The following is an 18,966-nucleotide window of genomic DNA, read 5'->3' as shown; positions in this document are numbered from 1 at the left end:
AAATGAGAACAAATAACTTTTAATGTCATGTGAGTCAGTACCATGGTTTCAGAAGGACTACGTGTTCAGCATGCAGGTTCTCACCTAGGTCATCTCCTTCCTCTTTCAACTGAAGTGATTCCTCAAGGCTGTCTTCCAGGGAAGTCCGATTTCTTGGGGGATAAAAAATACAGAAGTACTGTAACATCCATATTCTGGCCAATTCCTAGCTCTTTCTGTTAGATTTGTGAATACTTGTTTAAAAAAAAAAAAAAAGGAAAAAAGAGTTGACCTCCTCAATATGAACGATAACAAACACATTTCACTTTAAAATGGCAAAATTAAAAATCAGTTAATATTACATTTCAGCTTTTCTGAACTGGCTCTTCTGGTTCCATATACAGACCTTACTGTTTTCATTTTCAGGCTGTTCTTTTCCTATAGGGTTTGCTTGTTGTCCTTGCTGAACTAAATCAGAGTCCCCTTGTCATCCAGGAGTTCAGAAACTGGAAGTCAAGGCCCACAGGACTTGACATAAAAACTACACAAAGAGGCAGAGTTTGTCTACAGCAGCCACTTCCAGGCATCAGGTCCGGAGCAGGATATTCTGACATTAACTGCGCTTCTAGAGCCAACAGCCCAGAAAAAACACCAGTTGAAAGAAATGCTCTTTGAAAAGATGCCAAAAGGTGAAGGTGAGGTAGGATGAAGGATCCAGCAATGCCATGACCCACAGAGTGACCTCTTGGCAGTCATTGAAACCAGTCCAAAGTGGCCCTTCTCAGGGTGACCCTGCTTCAGCAGACCTCTCCCTGGCATACCCCGAAGGAACGAGGGAAATTCAGTCAATATTGCCAGATCCTGATGCCTCGAAAGCAAGGACATAGGGAAAGGCAGTTGCTAAAGAAACTCATGCCTAGATAATTCATCAGTTAATGAAATTCTGCCAGACCAAAAGAGTTCTCTTACAGTTTCACTTACAGAAGTTATTCTTCATATCCCATCTTAAACTGCTGCACCAGTTTGCTTTTTGCCTTTAAAAGAGGTTGTTTCAGTCCAGTGGTTGGTAAATTTGAGTGTCAGCTGAAGCAACTCTCACATTACATCAGTGCACACATGCACATACCCAGTTTGAAATGCACTCTTGGATCTTTCTGGACTAAAGGAGCTCTATAAAAATAAGTCATTACCATAATCATTACCAATGTAATGATTTTCACTTTCCCATTTGCAATGCTATTTTTGAATAGCACCATTGGCCCAAGAAACTCTCAATCTGGCACTTTTCATGACTATTAAATAAACCTACAGTTTTCTCTTCATTCTTATCGTTAATCTTTGCTTTCAGTTTTATCTGCATTTTATCCTCTGAGCTTAAAAACAGTCAAAAGTCATTATAGAGAATATGATATCATAGGAGCTAGAAATGGAAAGGACCTATTAGATCACTGGTCCATCTTCCTGCCAGTTAAAAATTGTTCTCTGGAGTCCACTTCCTAATGCTTTGTCCAGCCTGGTTTTAAAAAGGACCAAGCAGCTGGGCTCCCATCCTTTCCCTTAGGAGACTATTCCACAGCATGATACTTCACTGTCAGGAAATTTCACCTTACATTCAGCCTGACTGTCACACTATTAGCCCTTGTTATATCCTTGCATGTCACAATAAAAATTCCTCTCTTGTGAGGAGAGTGGGAGGGTATTCATATTCATCAAAGATATGTATATCTCACAAACCACACATTTCTTAGTCATTGCTTAGCTAAGCTGTGCATCATTTTTAATCTGAACACATCTACCTGTACTTCCATCTCTCCTAATCAGTTTGGCCATTCTTCTCTAAAGACCTTCCAGATTTGTCAGTATCTCTCTGGTCATCCAGGGCCTTGTGTTGACTGTACAGGCAATTTTGGGATTTGGGACACCAGGCAAAGCTAGATGGCAGGTTCAAAACAATCCAAAAGATTCTTTCTTTTTAACACCACTTAGTTAAACTGAGCTCCTTACCACAGGATGAGAATGATAATAGTACATGGGTACAGAGGGAAACCGAATAAGTAAATGGAAGAAAAAAATCCATTGAAAGCTCCTAAATACATGATCTTGTATTCAAGTGTCTGGAACACCAAGCTATGTTAATCATTCTGAGACAAGAAAAAAACACTATTAGATAACCTGATGAAATGCTTTCAAATACTCTTGCCAGCCTTTCAAAAGAGGAAATGTACTTCAGTCATCACCATGTGAGTCTTAGTTCTTGTGGCACCCTATAAAGAAGCGCCTCAGTTAAGTACCTCTGACACAAACATATGCAGTGAGCACTGGCCTCAGCGCAGAGAAGGATCAGAGTGAGGAGAACCACCATGGTTCTCTGCACAGTTGTATCTGGAGCTGCACCCCTGGAGGGGGAAGCGTTATTGTTAAGCATTTTATTCCCCTCCTTATAGCAGATCCAAGGTGCCCAAGAGCTCCTAATTAGGAAGGTGTGCCAAAGCCCCAGGCAGTAGCTGTGTAGTTCTTGGTGTAGGTTTGGTATCCACATCACAGGTAGAGGTCCTTGCAGAAAGCACATCCACAGAGGAACCAGGTTCTGTAATTATGCTGCCAGCTTCCCCTTTAGCCTCATTGAACATGTGCTTTAAAAAGAAGAGAGGGTCAAGGAGGAATGGCAAATACTAAAGGTATTAAAGGCCTGGTGACCCCTACCCCCCAGTTTCCTTCTCTCATCCTTAATCTCTCAGTCATTCTTAGGCTTCTGGTTTGATTTTGCAAATTCAGGTGGAGAAAGTACCCAGTGTCATTTATTAAATGTCACTGCAATGCATAGAAGCACAGTAGTAAAGAGGGGCCTAATCCTGCTCAGTGCTACAAGAATTCAATGAAGTATTGAGATACCCTCTTCCTTCATTGCTGAGGGCACACAGCACCTAGGAAAGGCTCTCTGGTACCAGATCAAAGGTGATTCTGGGACACCTGGATTTAGGACTTGTCCTGTGGCACCAGGCAAAACCCCCAGCCTCTCTGGTCTTCAGTCTCTGCATCTGATAAATGTGTCTTGTTTGATCCTCATTTGGAAGATGTTTCAAGATCCTAGATAAAAAGGTGCTACAGGAAAGCTCAGGGTTATTGTCACTATTACCATGAAGTCTCACAATTACAGTCAAATTTACACTCCTTTTTAGGTCTATCACTAAGTGAGGGGACTTCATAATAAGCCAATCCACCCCCATTTACAGGGTGTGCATTTCCAGAGAGTCCTCTGCACTTGCCTCATGTGGCGGTCTGTCAGCTCTGCTTACAAAACGGCTCAGTGCCAGACTATGAAAGGCCACAGAGATCACCAAGGCCCTCAGTAGACCTCACAATCTATACAAGGAGAGCACAGAGTCCTTCCAATTTGAGTTTTTTCCAGATCAAGAAGACTGCAAAGAGGGTCTTTGTTTGGCTCAAAATAAGTCTGGATTGTTGATGTGGTTGCCAGGGGGAGACAGTCATGCATTATGCCATCCGCACCTACATCAGCAGCATCTAACACCCTTCCCCAGCAGCATGTAACAGTTGCCATCTGATTGCAGGCCAGACCTTATCATGTGGGCCAGCTCACATCAATCCACCACTGGGAAATTTCAGTACTGCTTTTCTTCCTGTTCCTCACATGTCCATTTAAACAACACTGCTAGGAAAGGGATCTTTTTTTCCTGGATATTCTCTTCTCCAGCCAATCTCCTTCACAGTCCAGTGGTAGCAATCAATGGACCCTGCAGATTAAAGGCTACTGTCCCATCTGTTGCTCTGTCCTCTGCAGGGGCCTCTTCTTGACAGTTAATGAGGTTCCTTCTGAGGAGGTGATTGACACATCATATCCGAAATACACTGAACCCAAGGTAGGAGTTTCTCCTCCCAGTTCCAGCCATGTGCTGTCATCCTTGGCCTTGAAATGGATCTCCTTCCAGATCTCATGGGCAGTCCAACCAACCATCTGGGCAATGCACCGACAGATGTATGGGTTCCTGCCCAGCTTGACAGACCCATGCCAATGCACACAAACCCTCCAAAAGTCTTTGTTGCTCCTGCAGAACGAAGTCTGAGCTGCAGGCCTGTCTGCCTGGGCAAGGTGGCTGGGCAAGGAACGCATGCTGCTCAATGTGCAAATTGTCCAGATTACATAGGGGTAAGCAAGTAACATGGAGGGCATCCTTAGAGCTGAATGCCCTTGAAGTCATGACTCCCCTGATGATATACTTTGCAATAGCACAAAAGGATGCTTAACAACTCCAACACTATGAACAGTCAAGTAATGCAGTCAGTAAAGTATCACAGCAGGTGTTAGTGAATATGCAGAGAATATGCAGCCAATGACTCCAGAGATGTGACCAAATAGAAGGAAAGCCAGAAAACTACCAACCAATATTCCAAACAAAACAGAAAGAGTCTTCAGTGACAAAGTTGCCCTCTGTTGGATACTCGAGTGCTGTATTGATGTGGAAATGTTACCATCACACAAGTCTGCCCTCTAGTAAAGATCAAAACTGATTTTTATTAATAACTTTTAAGAGGCTAGGATTTTTTTTTAATTAGGGCAGGGCGTTGAAGTAGTTCAAATTTCTTTGATAAAGCTGTTTTTTTCTAATATGTCACCTTTCTTCCTGCAGAAAAAGACCTGCATTGTCACCAGCAGCAGGTGTTCCAAAGTAGTCTAAAAACAGATGCCAGAAAGTCTTTCATGCTGAAAGGAAAACATCTCCGGTGGGAAAGGGTGTTCTCTGCCTAGAATTCAATTGCTCTTTGAAGGGAGAGTGCTCAGAAGACTGTTGGCTCTCAGACAGCAGGAGGCATCAGAAAGTATTGAATTTTTCTTGGAAAAAGGTGATTTTCTGTGTATCGGAGCAAAGCAGCAGGAGAGAAAAGTCTCTAATCACATACAGTATGGGGAACGACAACTTTGCTTTTGTAGCCACAGCACAGAACTAAGGTTTACATCACCCACTCCAAATTATTGCATATGTATGTATGTGTGTAGCACTGGAATAACATAATTTGGCAAGGTGCTAAAGATCTCCTCAGAGATGCTGAGCTGCCCTCCTTGTTCAAAAATAAGAGGCAATGCTGCGAGACCACCTAACATGACCAGGAACAACAAGAAATCATTTCATTCTTAACCAGATTTGCATTTTCAGCTTCTAGTAAGTGGATATGAATGAAAAGTGACACAGACTATACAGCACAGTAACACAGAAGCTTGTAGACACACGGAAGGCTGCTGAAGTTATTTAGGAAAAATACTTTTGTAACTATTTTATGAAAGTGCACAAGGGAGACCATGCTGGGCACCTGGTTCTTATTAACATATTGTCTCCCTGTCTTAAGTTTCAATCATGAAACACTTATTTATGCCAACAACTTTCGTTACAGTCTTGCTATTTTTCTGTCTCATCTTCCTAAGGAAGCAAAGGTTTGTACAATAGGGATGGGTATCCATCTTTCCGCCATCAGTGACCTTTGGTGACTTTTGCACCCACTGGCATAATTTTATCCACATTGGACTTGAGGGTGATAAGTTTCCAAGACATGACATTCTGGCAAGTTCAAAAAACAGCAGCTGTGTTGAGGACAGAGACCCAAATGTGAAGTTCCCACAGAAACATTAAGGCATAAGCACAGGGGTCGTTGATTCGTTTTGCTCCGCCCCACGGTCAGTGGTGTGAAAGTTCTCCAAGCAAGCCTCTGGCAAGGCACCTGGCAATGAGTGGGGGTACTGTGATAAAAAGGGGGGAAAAGTGGAGGTTGGGGTCCTGAGAGGGACCTTCGACAGCATTTAGGAGGCTGTAGAAGCAAGGAAGTATTTCAGGGGTGGGCCTGAGGAGGTAGGCCTGAGAGTATTGTTGGCATAGAAAAGAAATTTGTAGGAAAATAGGCTCTTCCAGTTTTGCTGTGCAAGGCACAGCTTGGGTTGGGAGTCCCTAATGCCCCAGGAAAGGGCCTTCTGATAGATACCAGAGAGATGATTCTGGAGAGTTGTTGTGATCCCAGATAGCCCCATTCCTCCTGAAAGCACTTGCCAAGCAGCTGAACGCCCAGCAAAAAGGGCCTCAGAACAGGCACAAGAGCTCAGACCTTTAGCTGCATTAAACCTAGGTCAATTTACATGCTGTCATGATCTGGAAGACATAAACCACCCTACGAATTACATAGAAACACACTTCCATTCTCTCACAGATTTGTTCAGTTCCTACACTGAGATCTATCAATGAAGACACATGAATGACTATTGGTTTCTTTACCACCACTGAGCAAGTGTTTGGTATGGGAACCCATAATCCCCTAAATTAGTCATCAGTTACAACAATAACTGATGACCAAAAAGCCTGGCCATGCATGCTAATTATTTACTATGTGTCCACACAAAGGCAGGCAGCAGAACTCACACCCGTTCCTCCCAGCAGCGTAGTGGGAGGAAGGATAATTCGGTGCTCAACCCCAGGACATCAGAAGACATCTTCTCCCCCCTCACTAGCTGCTCAGCTACTATGTGATTTCTGGCAAAATCTGCTCCCCCCTCCCAAAATGACATGAGCGTCACCACAATAACTGAGCGCCAGGTTTCAAAAATATTTTAAATGACTAAATATTTGGAAAGATGCCTAGTGGGACTTTCAAACCTGCACAGACATCAATAAACAGGAGTAATGCAAAAATCCGACAAGCAGTTATCTGTATCTGCTTGAGTCTAAAAAATTTAAAATCCTGACCCTTGGTCTCAATGTACATCAGATTTTGACAGCTGTAGATGAAGATGATAATAACCATTCATGAGCACACAGCGATTCTACTTAGAAATGACTGCATAGGCACCAAATTACTAGATGCATCTAATTGATGTTTAGATGAAACAAATACCAACACAGTTCTTCTGGCTGTATCGCACTGTGGTACATGTAAAGTTGCAGACACTGAAATAAAAAGAGCGCAATCTACTGCCCATTTAACTGGCAGCTGCTCTAGACAACAGCAGTGCTGCCCAGCAAATTACTGAGCAGGCAGAGGCAGAATTCCCCGCGCTGTGTGTTAATCACCTCCTTCCAGAGGGTGAGCACAGAGAGAGATCTTGCCAATAATACAGTGTGGGAGCACAGGCCTTAGGCCATGGTCTATTAAATCTCCCAGCCTACAGCCTGACACAGTTCCTTCACCAAAATTATACTAAACCCGAATGAGCAAGATCTGCAAGAGAAGGCAAGCAAAACTAAAATGAGAAAGCTAGGTCACAGCAGAAGTGATTTTAGACACAGTTTTCAAAGTATAAAAGGCAGACTAAAGCAGACTCTACTTAGTTAGCAGCGGGCACAAATAGAATAACAGAGGCCATCTGACAAAAGCACAAAAGCATGAAAACTGCCAAACATGTGATTGCATCAGATGTTAATGATGATCAAACCTTATACAACAAACAGATTTGGAGAAGTCAATGCCTTCACCCAGCATATGCCTGCACTCTGTGTTGAAGTGCAATCTTCTCTTCTGAGATACTCAGCTTAAAATTCAGATTTAATTACAGTCATGTTTAAAAGTTGGTAAGTATCACAGATTAGTTACCTGTGCATCCTGCAGATTTGTTCAGAGTCCTCATAACATTTCTTCAGTTCTGGCGGCCATTCAGAGACAACACTCACAATCTTAAAATTTGATCAAGATTTGAGTAATAAGTCAATATGGCCTGGTATATGGAGAAAGCAAATCCATTTTACATAAAGAGCTTTCTCTTAGCAAAGATGCACAGCAGAAAATATCTGAACAAAGCTCTGAGCTTTAAAAATACAGCTACTTATTTCAGAGTTGAAATGAAATAGAAATAAACATTTTCTCTCCCAGATGGTAACAATTCTGATGGAAAATTAGTTCAGTGGTATCAACGGATAGGCCTCAAATAACCAGGACAATCATTTTTTATGCTCATACTGAATTCAACAGAACTTTTCATGTCCATAAAACTACTTCCCTCTATGTCAGTGGATGACACCTGCCCTTTACTGCCAAAAGAAAGTGCTTTCTAACCTTGGCATAACTAATGAGCATCAGTCAGCCTTCAGTCAACTCACAGTGAAGAAAAGGTTCTTTAATTTTACCAAAATATGACCTCAATGTGATTGACTTAATTCTGCTTTCAGGTGTGAGACTACCTCAGCTGACCTCAATGGAATGCCGAAGAGTCTTGTCCTGGCCATGGGTTTTACCTGGGATGACTGAAATGCATTAGTCACTGCAGATAAAATCTAACAAACAAAAACCTACAATTTTTTTTATTTTTATTTTTTAATCAAAAAGATAAGCTCTGCATGAAATTATTCAAGGGCTGAGACTGATTTGTCCGTACTGCTGACAATCAGTACAGCTGCATAGACTAAGAAGCACACACATTCAATGCTGAAGCATAGCCACCAATTTGCAGAAAGGCCAGAAGTAACATGATCACTTTAAATGGAAGGTAAATGACCACCACCAGTGACTTATCAATCTACTTTGGATTCTCGGTACAAGGCTGTTTTCAGATTAGTGCAGCTGTTTGATTGTATGTGGCAATGCTAGTTTATGGATGGCAGGGGTCACTGAAGTCTCAAGGCTAAAACACAGGGCAATTTACTGCTTAGGTAACTTGCAACAGTTTTCCATTGCAGCACCTTTAACCAGAACATCAAAACCAGGTAAGTCACAGTGCACTGTAAATATGCTGCCAGTTTACTTGGAAGATCCCAAACTGGGTGTTAAAGCAAAATCTTTAGTCTTTCAGGAATCAGATATAACCTGAAAGCCAACGGGAACTATGAACAGTCTCCAGCACCCAGAACATTAAAACAGCACACACTGTTCAGTCAAAGAAAATCCCAGCCAGTTCTCATGGGGAGATGTTGCTTCTTTTGTTACAACTGATTTTCTTCTCTTTTATTAAAGCATGCTAATATAAAACCCGGTGGCACACAAAAATAAGCGCAGACAGTTGTTAAAAACAAAAAGCAGGGCCCTTTGCTCGACACTGTACCAGTCAGTCAGTACACACACTAATTACTCAAATTCTGCTCCTCTTAATATTTCCACGTGCCATGATATCACTGATATTTAGAAAGTCATCCCATCCATTCATGCCATATGTAGGAACTAGTAGCCCATCCATTTTCACAGTGAATACGGCTGTTTGCATTGTGGGACAGTGTAAAGTTAAGGGGATGTTCATTTGACATTGCACGGTCACAGAGACTAGCAGGTGAACTACTTTGGCAGTGGTGTTGTTCCTAGTCTTTGAGCTAGTTTACATATCTTTGTGCTAAATATGTCTTAAGAGAAGCCAAATGGAATGTGAAGGTAGCCCTTTGACAAGAGTCAGTCAAGGACTGAACCGGGGCCCTCTTCAGTGTGATTTTCTGCACTCCCGCTAGGGATCAGACCAGCCACTGAGGTACTGACAGCATCACCTGCCTCTGGTCAGCAGTAAAATAGATCATGGTTATTACACCCTTAGATTGTCATGGGCTCTCTATCGGTATGCACAGGGGACCATGTGGTTTGAAACTACTCACTGGTCAATGTCCCTTATTAAGAGTTTTTGAGAGCCTACTATTACCTATAGCAAATTTCTCCAATAAAATGAAGGATGGGTAATTAAGGAAAATTCGTACTTTCTGAAGTACAGCAACATAAAAATGCTACTCTACTGCCTTTTGATCCAAGGTCTAATTTCCTAGCAGTGGTGAGTCTTTGCCAAAAAATAAAAAAAGTTTTTTAGGTTAGATTAATCCTAGAATATATTTGACAAGGCTTATCTAATCTAAACATACCCAAGTATTCATGCTATGCTCAAAGCCAACCTGTCTGATTTCATAGGCCTTAAAATCCTTCATATAATTGAATCTAACTTGCTCCTGAAGAAGCTGCATTTTTTTTCTCTTACAGGTTTGTATTTTTGTCTGAAAGTTGCTGCTATGCAAACATCTCCTCCAGAAGTTGATTCCATGGTTTTAGGTCAGCTTTGGAGAAAGCTTTGCATTTCCGCTTTATGACATGAGCCCATGAGGTTAATATTTCTAGGTTTCAAAGAATAATGTTACTCCATCAACACCTGACTTGCAGGGAGTCCCCGCTCACCAAAGTTCAGTCAGGTCACAGCCAGACATGTCAAACACAGCTGATGTTAGTGGCTTGAGGCTAGCTGATTCACAAACACCCAAGCTCCCTTGTGAAGCCATACATGTCAGCCTGTGGCTGCAATGACAAAGGCTCATTGTCCAATTTTCACCTCCCTGCTTTCCCAAAACTTTTATGCCCCCCAAGACTGGCTGATCAGAATTAGAGAAGAACTGAAGGATCTGGGGAGCAGAAAGTGGAAATTTCTCTCATAAATAATAAGGGGAATCTTGCAATGTACTCCACCCCAGAGAAGATCTGTTTTCCCAAGAGTACTTTCATATAGCAGGAAGGTTTTTGTACCCTTTTCAAATGCAATGCCGTCAGTTAACATCCACATAATTTGTTGCCCTGTATGTTAGCATGGATCAGACCCTGTCTTGGAACAATTATTGCTGAGTGCTGTTTCAGGGGAGTGCTTCTCCTCTTCAGTGGTCCACACTCAGAATCCCAAAAAGGCAGATGATAAGGAAGCCAGAGAAACATCAAGTGGGCTAGGTTATATTTAGGAACTTTAGTAGATCCTTGTTTAAAAATAATCAAGCAGGTTCTTCTGTTGCCTAAATGGCACCCATTCTGTTTGCCTTGTAGAAAGTCTAGCATATTGTTTTCATAATGAAGTTATTTGGCTAACACAACAGCAATTTAGATTAGGATTTGTTTACACAGCTAAATATGTTGAGTAATGAAATTAAAATGAGCTCTCTGCTTCTGTCACATCTGCAATAGTAGCTGGCTTCTTATGGTTGAGTACAAGCTTGCTGCACAGATGTTTCTTGATAAGGTATAAATCAGTGTTAGACGCTGTTTATTGCATTGCTTTTACTGCCTTCTTCCCTGAAGGAGGGAATGTTCCTTGCACAGCAACCAGATGTGACCTGCAAGACTGTATGAAATACCATTACAAGCAAAAACAGGTCCCATATTCCACATCAGGATCTGCTATGGCTCATCAAGAATTTATCAGACCATCTGAACATTTCTACAGGACCTAGCATCATACCACTGCCAGAATTTACTTATTATAATGTGCAATGGAAAAGACAAGCAGCCTGTAAGGTGACAGATGCCTAAAATAGTAGGAGATCCCCTTTTAGTTTGGATTCCTTCCTTAAAGGTCAAGTTTCTGAGCAGACACTGCTGCTAGAAAGTAAGATGCTGTGAGAGATCAAGGCTGCTGCATTTCAGGGCATTGTAAGGAAGAGTTTCTCTCTTCTGCCATCCTACCCCCGTGACATCAATCCTTTGATGGTGACAGGGGAACAGACTTACCTTGCACTGGTGCTTTTATCAGGAAAATTGAAACAAGGAAGCTGCTCACCTGGGGAATGCACACAGCTTAGAGCGCCATGGTAAGAGGCGCTGTTCAGCTCTGTGGGAGTAGGGGATTCAACAGGAAAGACACATCCAACAGTCCAGCATTTGAAGACAGCTGAGCCCCAGACCATGCTGGCTCCTTCTCTGTAGCAGAAGAAAGCAAAACCCAGAGGCTCTAAAGGTAAGAGAGCCAAACTTTGCAAGGCGTATTTCCTGGAAGGTTTCTTGAAGCAAAACATGCCATTTCTTATTAAAAAAAGAAGAAGGGAGGGAAGGATGAAATAACTTTTCTTCCCTGAGCTAAGTTGTGTCTCTGTTTTGCTTCACTTGTTACATGAACAGAAGATCCTGTCAACACAGAAATAATGCCAAGTATTTACAGTTTAATGGAACCCAGGGACCAATTAACAACACAGAAAAACCACCAGGAGTGAACTTCTTATTGTAACAGGAGGGAAATCTTACATTACTGCTTTTCCCCCCTTTCTTAAAATAAAGCACCAGCACTTTGTCAATGATTTCTCAATAGTAATTTTATTATTTGGAAGTTCTACCATTGCCCATTTATCAATTGGTTTCCACGTGTTAGGCTCAGTCACAAAACCCTTCTCTTTCCTTGTCACCTCACCCCCCCAAAAAAAGACAAAAGAAAAAAAGAAAAAAGAAAGAAAGAAAAAGCTAATGACATTAGGGTTTCAGATCAGGGATGCTAGAATCTGCCCTCAACCCCAAGTTCTCGAACTGCTGATTCTTCAATAGCTTGATGGATGTCATGCACCTCATCCTGAGTTAAAGTCCTTTCCGGGTGACGGTAAATGATACGGTAGCAATGGCTGACCTTCTTCGTCCTACAAAATATAAACCAAAAGAGGGCTTATAAATACACTTGCCTACCCATGCAAATTCATGAGGCCAAATACCTACCCTTTGGACCATTTTTTATTTGCTGTCTAATTTTGTTCCTGTTGGTTGAAAATCATCTAAATGCTAAACACATAGTCTGGAGAGGTGGGACTGAATTTTAATCTTGGCAGAGAGCTTCCCTGAAATTCACCTTATAACCCAGCTTGTTTCTGCTGTAGGTCATTCTCTATTTCCCTATGCCACTCTCTGCCAGATCCTCACATTGAAACAAAAACCTTTGAGAGAAATTACTGGGCCTACTGTATTAAAATGCTTCTCACAACAGGACACAGGCCAGTTCTGTGTCACTGACTCTCTACTAGGAAGTCAAGGTAGAAAAAAATATGAGTGAAAGGATTACCTGTATCACAGGCAAGGCTGACAAAGAGCAAGGCTGTGCAGGTACCACCAGCAAGCTCTGTATGAGTTAACTTCACATGAGCACAGCTGTGCGTTAGCATCTTACCAGAGTAAACAAGCCCAGGAGGAGGGCTTTGCTACCACGGCTGAACTGCTGCTGACACCACAACTCTCTCATTTTGGTGCTAATGTGGCTATCTCTAGGGAGCACTGTGCACATGCACCCCTCTTGGACCAGTGAGGACCAGCAGTGACAGACATAAGGAAAACACGTCATAAGCTCTGAGCACTAAAAAGTAATGATGTTGTTAGCTAACGGGAGGCATCTCACAAGCTTCGCCATCCAGTCTCCAGCCTGGAGGAGGAGACACTCAACTTCTGCTGAAAACACAGCTGTAAAACAGATCAAAACATTTATTTTTCAGTTCAGGTGACTATTTTCCTGTCATTAGAAAGGAGAAACAAGGACAAAATGCATCTGAAGTCTCCATTTGTGGGAAAAGGACACAGAATGATGCTGACATTCATATCTGAAGCAGAAAATGAAATGGCAGCTCCTTCGCAGTGCTTCTGGCACTGACGTGTTCCACAGCTGAGGTGCAGCACACTGAAACATGTAACAGATTTGTGGAGGTACTCTGGTGTGTTGATAAGAAACCTGCTTCTCCACCAGTGTGCTGTGAGGTGGGGCAGTGGCCTGAAACCCCTGCAGAGCTGTTGAGGAGAACATTCTTGTCAAAGTGACCAGAAATGCAACTGCCACCATTATGTACCATAAAGGTGGCCCAGCAACACAGGGGAAGTCCAGCAAACTCGGGAAGAAACAAGGCGAGACATGACAGCAGGCCCATCTGTCAAAATTTCTTGCCTCTTGCTGTGAAAAGGAAAAGGCAAAAGATGACTGGAGGAGGAATAGTGAAGAGGGGTGTGATGAGTGAAACACTAAGACCAACAGAGTGACAGAAAAGAAAAAAGTAATTAAGAGTTGTTGAGTTAGCCAAAGAAGACAGGTTAATGTAAAACAAGGAGCAAAACAATAAGCTGACTAAGAGAGCATAAAATCCTCATGAAAGAGAAAGAAGGGCATTTGAGAGACTTGCTGTCTTGCTCTCCATCAAAAAGATGCTGGAGTACACAGCTCCTGTAAGAAAGAGGAATTTCTACAACTGCTGCACTCGTATTACTGAATTTAAATACTTGGCAGTTGTAGTATCCTTTTTATTTTTAGTTTCAGATGGAACCCACACAGCTTCTGCTTTCAAAGGTAACCACTCACTTCAGTGAAAGCAGGAGAATCTGAGGGGAAAAATAAAGGGAAACTGGAGATCAAGTACTAGACAGAAGGATCTCCCAGACTAGCAGAACTTTGCATTTAATGACGCACAAAAGTATTCAGCAAGCTTCAGGTCATGCCTCTCCTGGAAACTGTTTTGTGTGAGAAATTAGGTTTATTATAACTATTTGATTAAAACTGAGGCCGTATGTATATTTCAGATGTGCTCATACACACAGATAACTCTCAAGATACTCATCTCAACATCAAATCCTTCTAGAAACAAGGCACTGATAATTTTTATCTCCGTCAAGCTATCTCGTATCAACTTTGTCCTACCCAGCCTGGATGGGAAGCTTGCCTTGCTCCCACTGGCAGTTTACAACAAAAAGGTTATTTCAAATTAAACTGTACTTCCTTTTTTGTGTGCTTTGAAGACAAAGTGAGTTACATCTGACTGGTATAAGAAAGGGCAAACTGCATTTCAAAATATGTTAGCTGACCACAGTTAACTGCTAGAAACTAGGTAAGTGCTTCCACTGGGTACAGGATAAATGTTGTAGAAAAGCGTATGTTCAAGAAAAGAGGGGGAGGTGTAACTGCAGAGAAGGTGTTGCTCCGCTGGCCAGCTCTGCTCCACCTCTGCAAAGCAGCTGAGAGGGCAGATCTGAGAGAAGCAAGTAAATGCAATAACAAAGGTTTTGGCCTGATGCAACACTGTGAGTGAAAGTTGAATAAAAGAGAGGGATAATTATTCGGGGCTCAACAGAAACAATTTTCAAAAACAGGCTGACGAATACCATTACAGCCGTTAGTACTGCAGCTTTTATGGTGTTATAGCAACCCACTTGAACAAAAAACATTTGCAAACTGGTTTGGCTGAAAATCTCTTTAGAAGTGGTGCAAGCACAGGCCTGGTCCTGACGTCTTGAATATTCTGGGAACATATCCACAGTGGAAATCCCATTAACACCATTTTACATGATGTAAACACAAGTTTGCTTAATGTATTTAAGCTGTGGTAGGGGTAGCTACAATACTGTTTTTTCCACTGGTGATGGCTAATTCAAGGCAATGATTTTTCTAGACTCAGGTGTTTATGTACCCCCCTCCCTCCATCCTAGTGGGAAGCTCATTCATGAAACAGACTAATTAAACAGGTCAGAAGACGACTCAGTAGTTTCTTGTGGGCATTGCGGAAAAACAGTATCGTTACGAGGCATTTTAATTAGGAAAGGCTAGAGGTCTTATGAAGCAGCACTGGACTGCTCCGTAAGCTGCTTCTGTTAGCTGCAGCTGAAGTTAAGCATTGGTGTGGGAGAAGTAAAACAGGGATAGCATTAAATGCATTTACTGTAATTTTAATTACAGCCAAGCAATGATGTAACTATTAATATACATTGCTGGCAACACATCACTTGTATGGCTGGTATACTACACTTTTCTCCCATCACTTTAGCTAGCATTATTCGCAAGTTTGTTACTAATTAGAGAGAAGGAATATAACAGTTTAATGATATTTCAATAAAAGACACATACGAAGCTTCAGAAAACTTAATCACTGTTTCCAGAGTAGTGTCAGATAATTTTTCAAGGCAGATAGATAGGCAAAACTACTTCTTGGCTCTTTTCCCCCTTAGCATCTGGGTGGCTCCTTCCCCTGCCCAGTAAAATACTAAGGCTGCAATTCATCATTGCCATCAGCTGCAACTGGAAACCATTATTATCAGCAAATAATAAAATAATAAACGTTTGCCGCTTTCCTTTCTTGCTCTCCTTTCTTTCTGTGAGGACACACAGAGGGTTTGTCTACCTTGCAGATGGCTCTGCTAATGCATAAGGAACTCTCCCCTGCATGTCACGCTGCAGCCTGGCAATACAGAAACAGTAGCTCTCTGTCTTGAACAGCAGCAGATTTGAAGCCGAAACCTAGAACAGCAGTTTCACCAGGTAAACAAAAGGGGAAGCTTAACACTGAGTGCAGAGGACTTTATTTACCTAAACTGCCCTCCAGACAAATTGCATGTGGTTTACAGTCACGCAGACTCCTTCTCTTTCCATTAGGCTTTAGCTGACCTTAGTGTCACAGTCTCCTCTACACCAGCCTGCAGCTTTCAGGTAGCAAAACACAGCAAATACAGCAAGGCACAGCTCAAATAAAAGTAGCAGGAAGATAGTGATGCATTCTGATGCCATGAGAGGAAATGAGGATGCAGTCAATGAACAAACACTGAAGCACAATAATGCCTAATATTCTTTCACGTGTTTTTTGGAGGAAGCAGCTTTGCGTCATGATTTTCAGGAACTGGCACACAGCCTCCTCCATGTGCTTGAGAACTGCTCACTGCCAGGTCAGGTTCACTGCATGGGGCCAACCTGAAGGTCAGTGTATATGTTTCAATATTTCAGCCTAATATCTGAGCACAGCAAGAAGCCGAGGGGCCTGAATCTTCCACTAGTCTAATAAAATGAACATGAAAGCAACCTGACACTGGAATCAGGGCTAGAATGAAAGGATATGTTAGGCAATGAAAATTAATACCTGTATGTCAGATTTCCCTGCACAGAAGTCCGCTTAAGGATGTTTTAAATATAAATTGGCTAGAAAGCTGATCCCAGATGCTATCAACAGCAAAACATCTAAAAATATAGCCACGGGGGAACCTGTCTCAGTGATTAGATAAAAGTAAGACATGGGTCATTTCATACCCAAGATGTTGCCTACAGAATAAATGCCTGGTATCGGCATTTGTCTTTTCTATATGTAGTAGTTGAGAATAAGAATGAGAAGTTGTCCATTCAAAACTTGAAGAGGGAGATAAAAGGGCAGTGGTGAGTTGAAAAAACAAAACAAAACAAAACCTTTTTAACTGTGTTCTACTTTCCATCTGTCTTAAAGCCTAGAGACTTCTGTATGGAGGTTACTACTGCTCTTATCTGCCTGAAGATTATAGAGACTCAGACATTTTTCTAGGAAGTTGCATTTACTTTGAGGAATAGAAGAGTAAAGATGACAATCTCCCACAGCATCAAGAAGCAAAAAAGAGTACTCTCTCTTCTGCACTCTAAGCAATTTACTAAGCAGTGCTACTCACCATCATTTCTATGTTTCTCCCCTTCCTAAGCAATACTATTTATAATGAAAGATCTACACACACATAGTAATACAAGTATTCAAGATTCTTTTCTCTGTGTCAATGAGGTTCTTCTGGGGTCTTCCAATTCCTGCCGCAGCAGTTTGTATCCTACATCCCAAAGAAAGATTCATCATGTAATTACCCCACATAAACCTTCCCACAGTATATAATGACCGTTACATGTTACAGAGAGACCAGGTCATGCTCTGAGTATGCATGGAATGCAATAGACCTTAGAGAAGAGAAAGGCACCCTTTTTTTGCAAGTGTCCTTCAGCGGAGGTTGATGCACAGGAAACCAAGAGTCTCCTGTTTCCAGCAATATAATTGCTGAAACTATGCAGAGAGCACAGCTTTGGCTTTACCTTGTGGCTCATACAGTTCCAGAAGGATTCATGTTGTAAGCTGGGATGGGGAGAAATAATAAACTGCAAGAATATCAAACATGTAGATGGGTATTCTCATCTTATCTTTGTTTTCTTTCAGACCGGGAGTCTGACTTCTTTTGGAACAGGAAAAACAGCTTGAGTTAGGGCAGGTAAAACTACACTGAGCTCTCCCAGCCAGGAATATGATGTTCAACCCCTAGTGACACCAGAGGGAAACCCTACTGACTTCCTTCAAAAACAAGAAAGCCATCCGAAGCTGAATGTGTAGCCATATCTGCCTGTATTTCCACATGGTAGTTTGCAACAAGGCTAATGAGAGTATTTAGATACCCAATTCAGACACATCCACTTATGTTTTTGCCTGAAATCTATGGGAAGGGAGACCTCCACAATGCTTGGTAGATCTTGGCACCAGCACTTGCAGGAAAACAGCCCTTTCACTCGGCTAAGCACTCTGAAGAATCTATCCAGCCAAAGCTTCTCTCTCCATTCACTTTATTCTTGCTTCTTCACATTCCTGTCTTAAAAAGACAGCAAAGACCTCAGCATCTAACACTACAGCGAAGAGATAATTACCTTTTCCTTTTCGTTTCATGCTTTCAAACCACATCCACCACTATTATAGTAGGTGCAACTACTAAATGTCATACTATAAATTTTAAATTGACAAATAGTGCTCTTTGCTAGGAACCACATCACGGAAAATGGCAAAAGGCTTGTGCTATATACTATACTGTCAATGGCAAATAATTCAATTACCATGGTGATATGCATGTAGAATATAGCAGTAATTCTCTGAACAAAGGCCTTACCCAAAGATGAGTTCTCATCAGTCCTTTCAAATGCTAATACCCCATTTCTCTGGAAGAGTGCATTGTACCCAAGAGCGTATTTTGAAAAATGGACATGTTTTTGTCTTAGGTGATTTTTATGCTAGTGAAAGGCACTAGATCAGCTCCAGAAGAAAGAAATATTTCAAACTCACAGAAAGCAGGGAAAGGACATCGCTTTTTCAGCTGTCACCTGGCAGAAGGATGGTTCAGTTTCAAAGGCAGTTGAGATCAGCATAACCATGTTGAGGATGTCAACATTATTTGACCATTGTGGGTTTTTTTCAGTTTTGATTTTAAAAGAGATGCATGTTCAATGACACAGATTTGGACTGAAAAGATTTATTTCACAGACTTGAGACAGTAATGGACTTCTTGTTCCCTTCCAATTGGCCTTGGTGAAATCTGTATCTGATTACCAAACCCTGAACTTGCTTGGCCTTTTCATTCTATCTTTCTTTAATATTAATTCTTTTTTAAGCTTATCTCTTAATTTAGAAGAAAAAGTCAAAATTCTGTTATTAGCCAGGTTACTGAGAGAGATAAAGAGAATGGTATGGGATGCAGTAACACCTTTGTAGTTAAGATAATGAAAGCTAGATGAATAAT

At 41.7% G+C, this 18,966-nt stretch overlaps 1 protein-coding gene across 11 annotated transcripts in view; it reads right to left on the bottom strand.

The window, feature by feature from the left end:
• FARS2 (phenylalanyl-tRNA synthetase 2, mitochondrial) overlaps positions 1 to 18,966 on the bottom strand; it is a 288,914-nt gene that overhangs the window by 12,637 nt on the left and 257,311 nt on the right. For 8 of the 11 annotated variants that reach the window (XM_067290813.1, XM_067290818.1, XM_067290820.1 and 5 more), the window contains one exon: positions 85 to 152. In XM_067290813.1, coding sequence (XP_067146914.1) covers positions 85 to 152 — 68 coding nt within the window. Of the gene's footprint in view, positions 1 to 41; positions 153 to 11,981; positions 12,315 to 18,966 lie in introns of those variants that run through there. The other 3 variants (XM_067290814.1, XM_067290823.1, XM_067290815.1) reach the window with 2 other exon arrangements.

This window comes from Apteryx mantelli, chromosome 2 (assembly GCF_036417845.1).
Source record: "Apteryx mantelli isolate bAptMan1 chromosome 2, bAptMan1.hap1, whole genome shotgun sequence".
NCBI classification, from domain to species: Eukaryota; Metazoa; Chordata; class Aves; order Apterygiformes; family Apterygidae; genus Apteryx; species Apteryx mantelli.
This window is presented reverse-complemented; position numbering and strand designations above follow the sequence as displayed.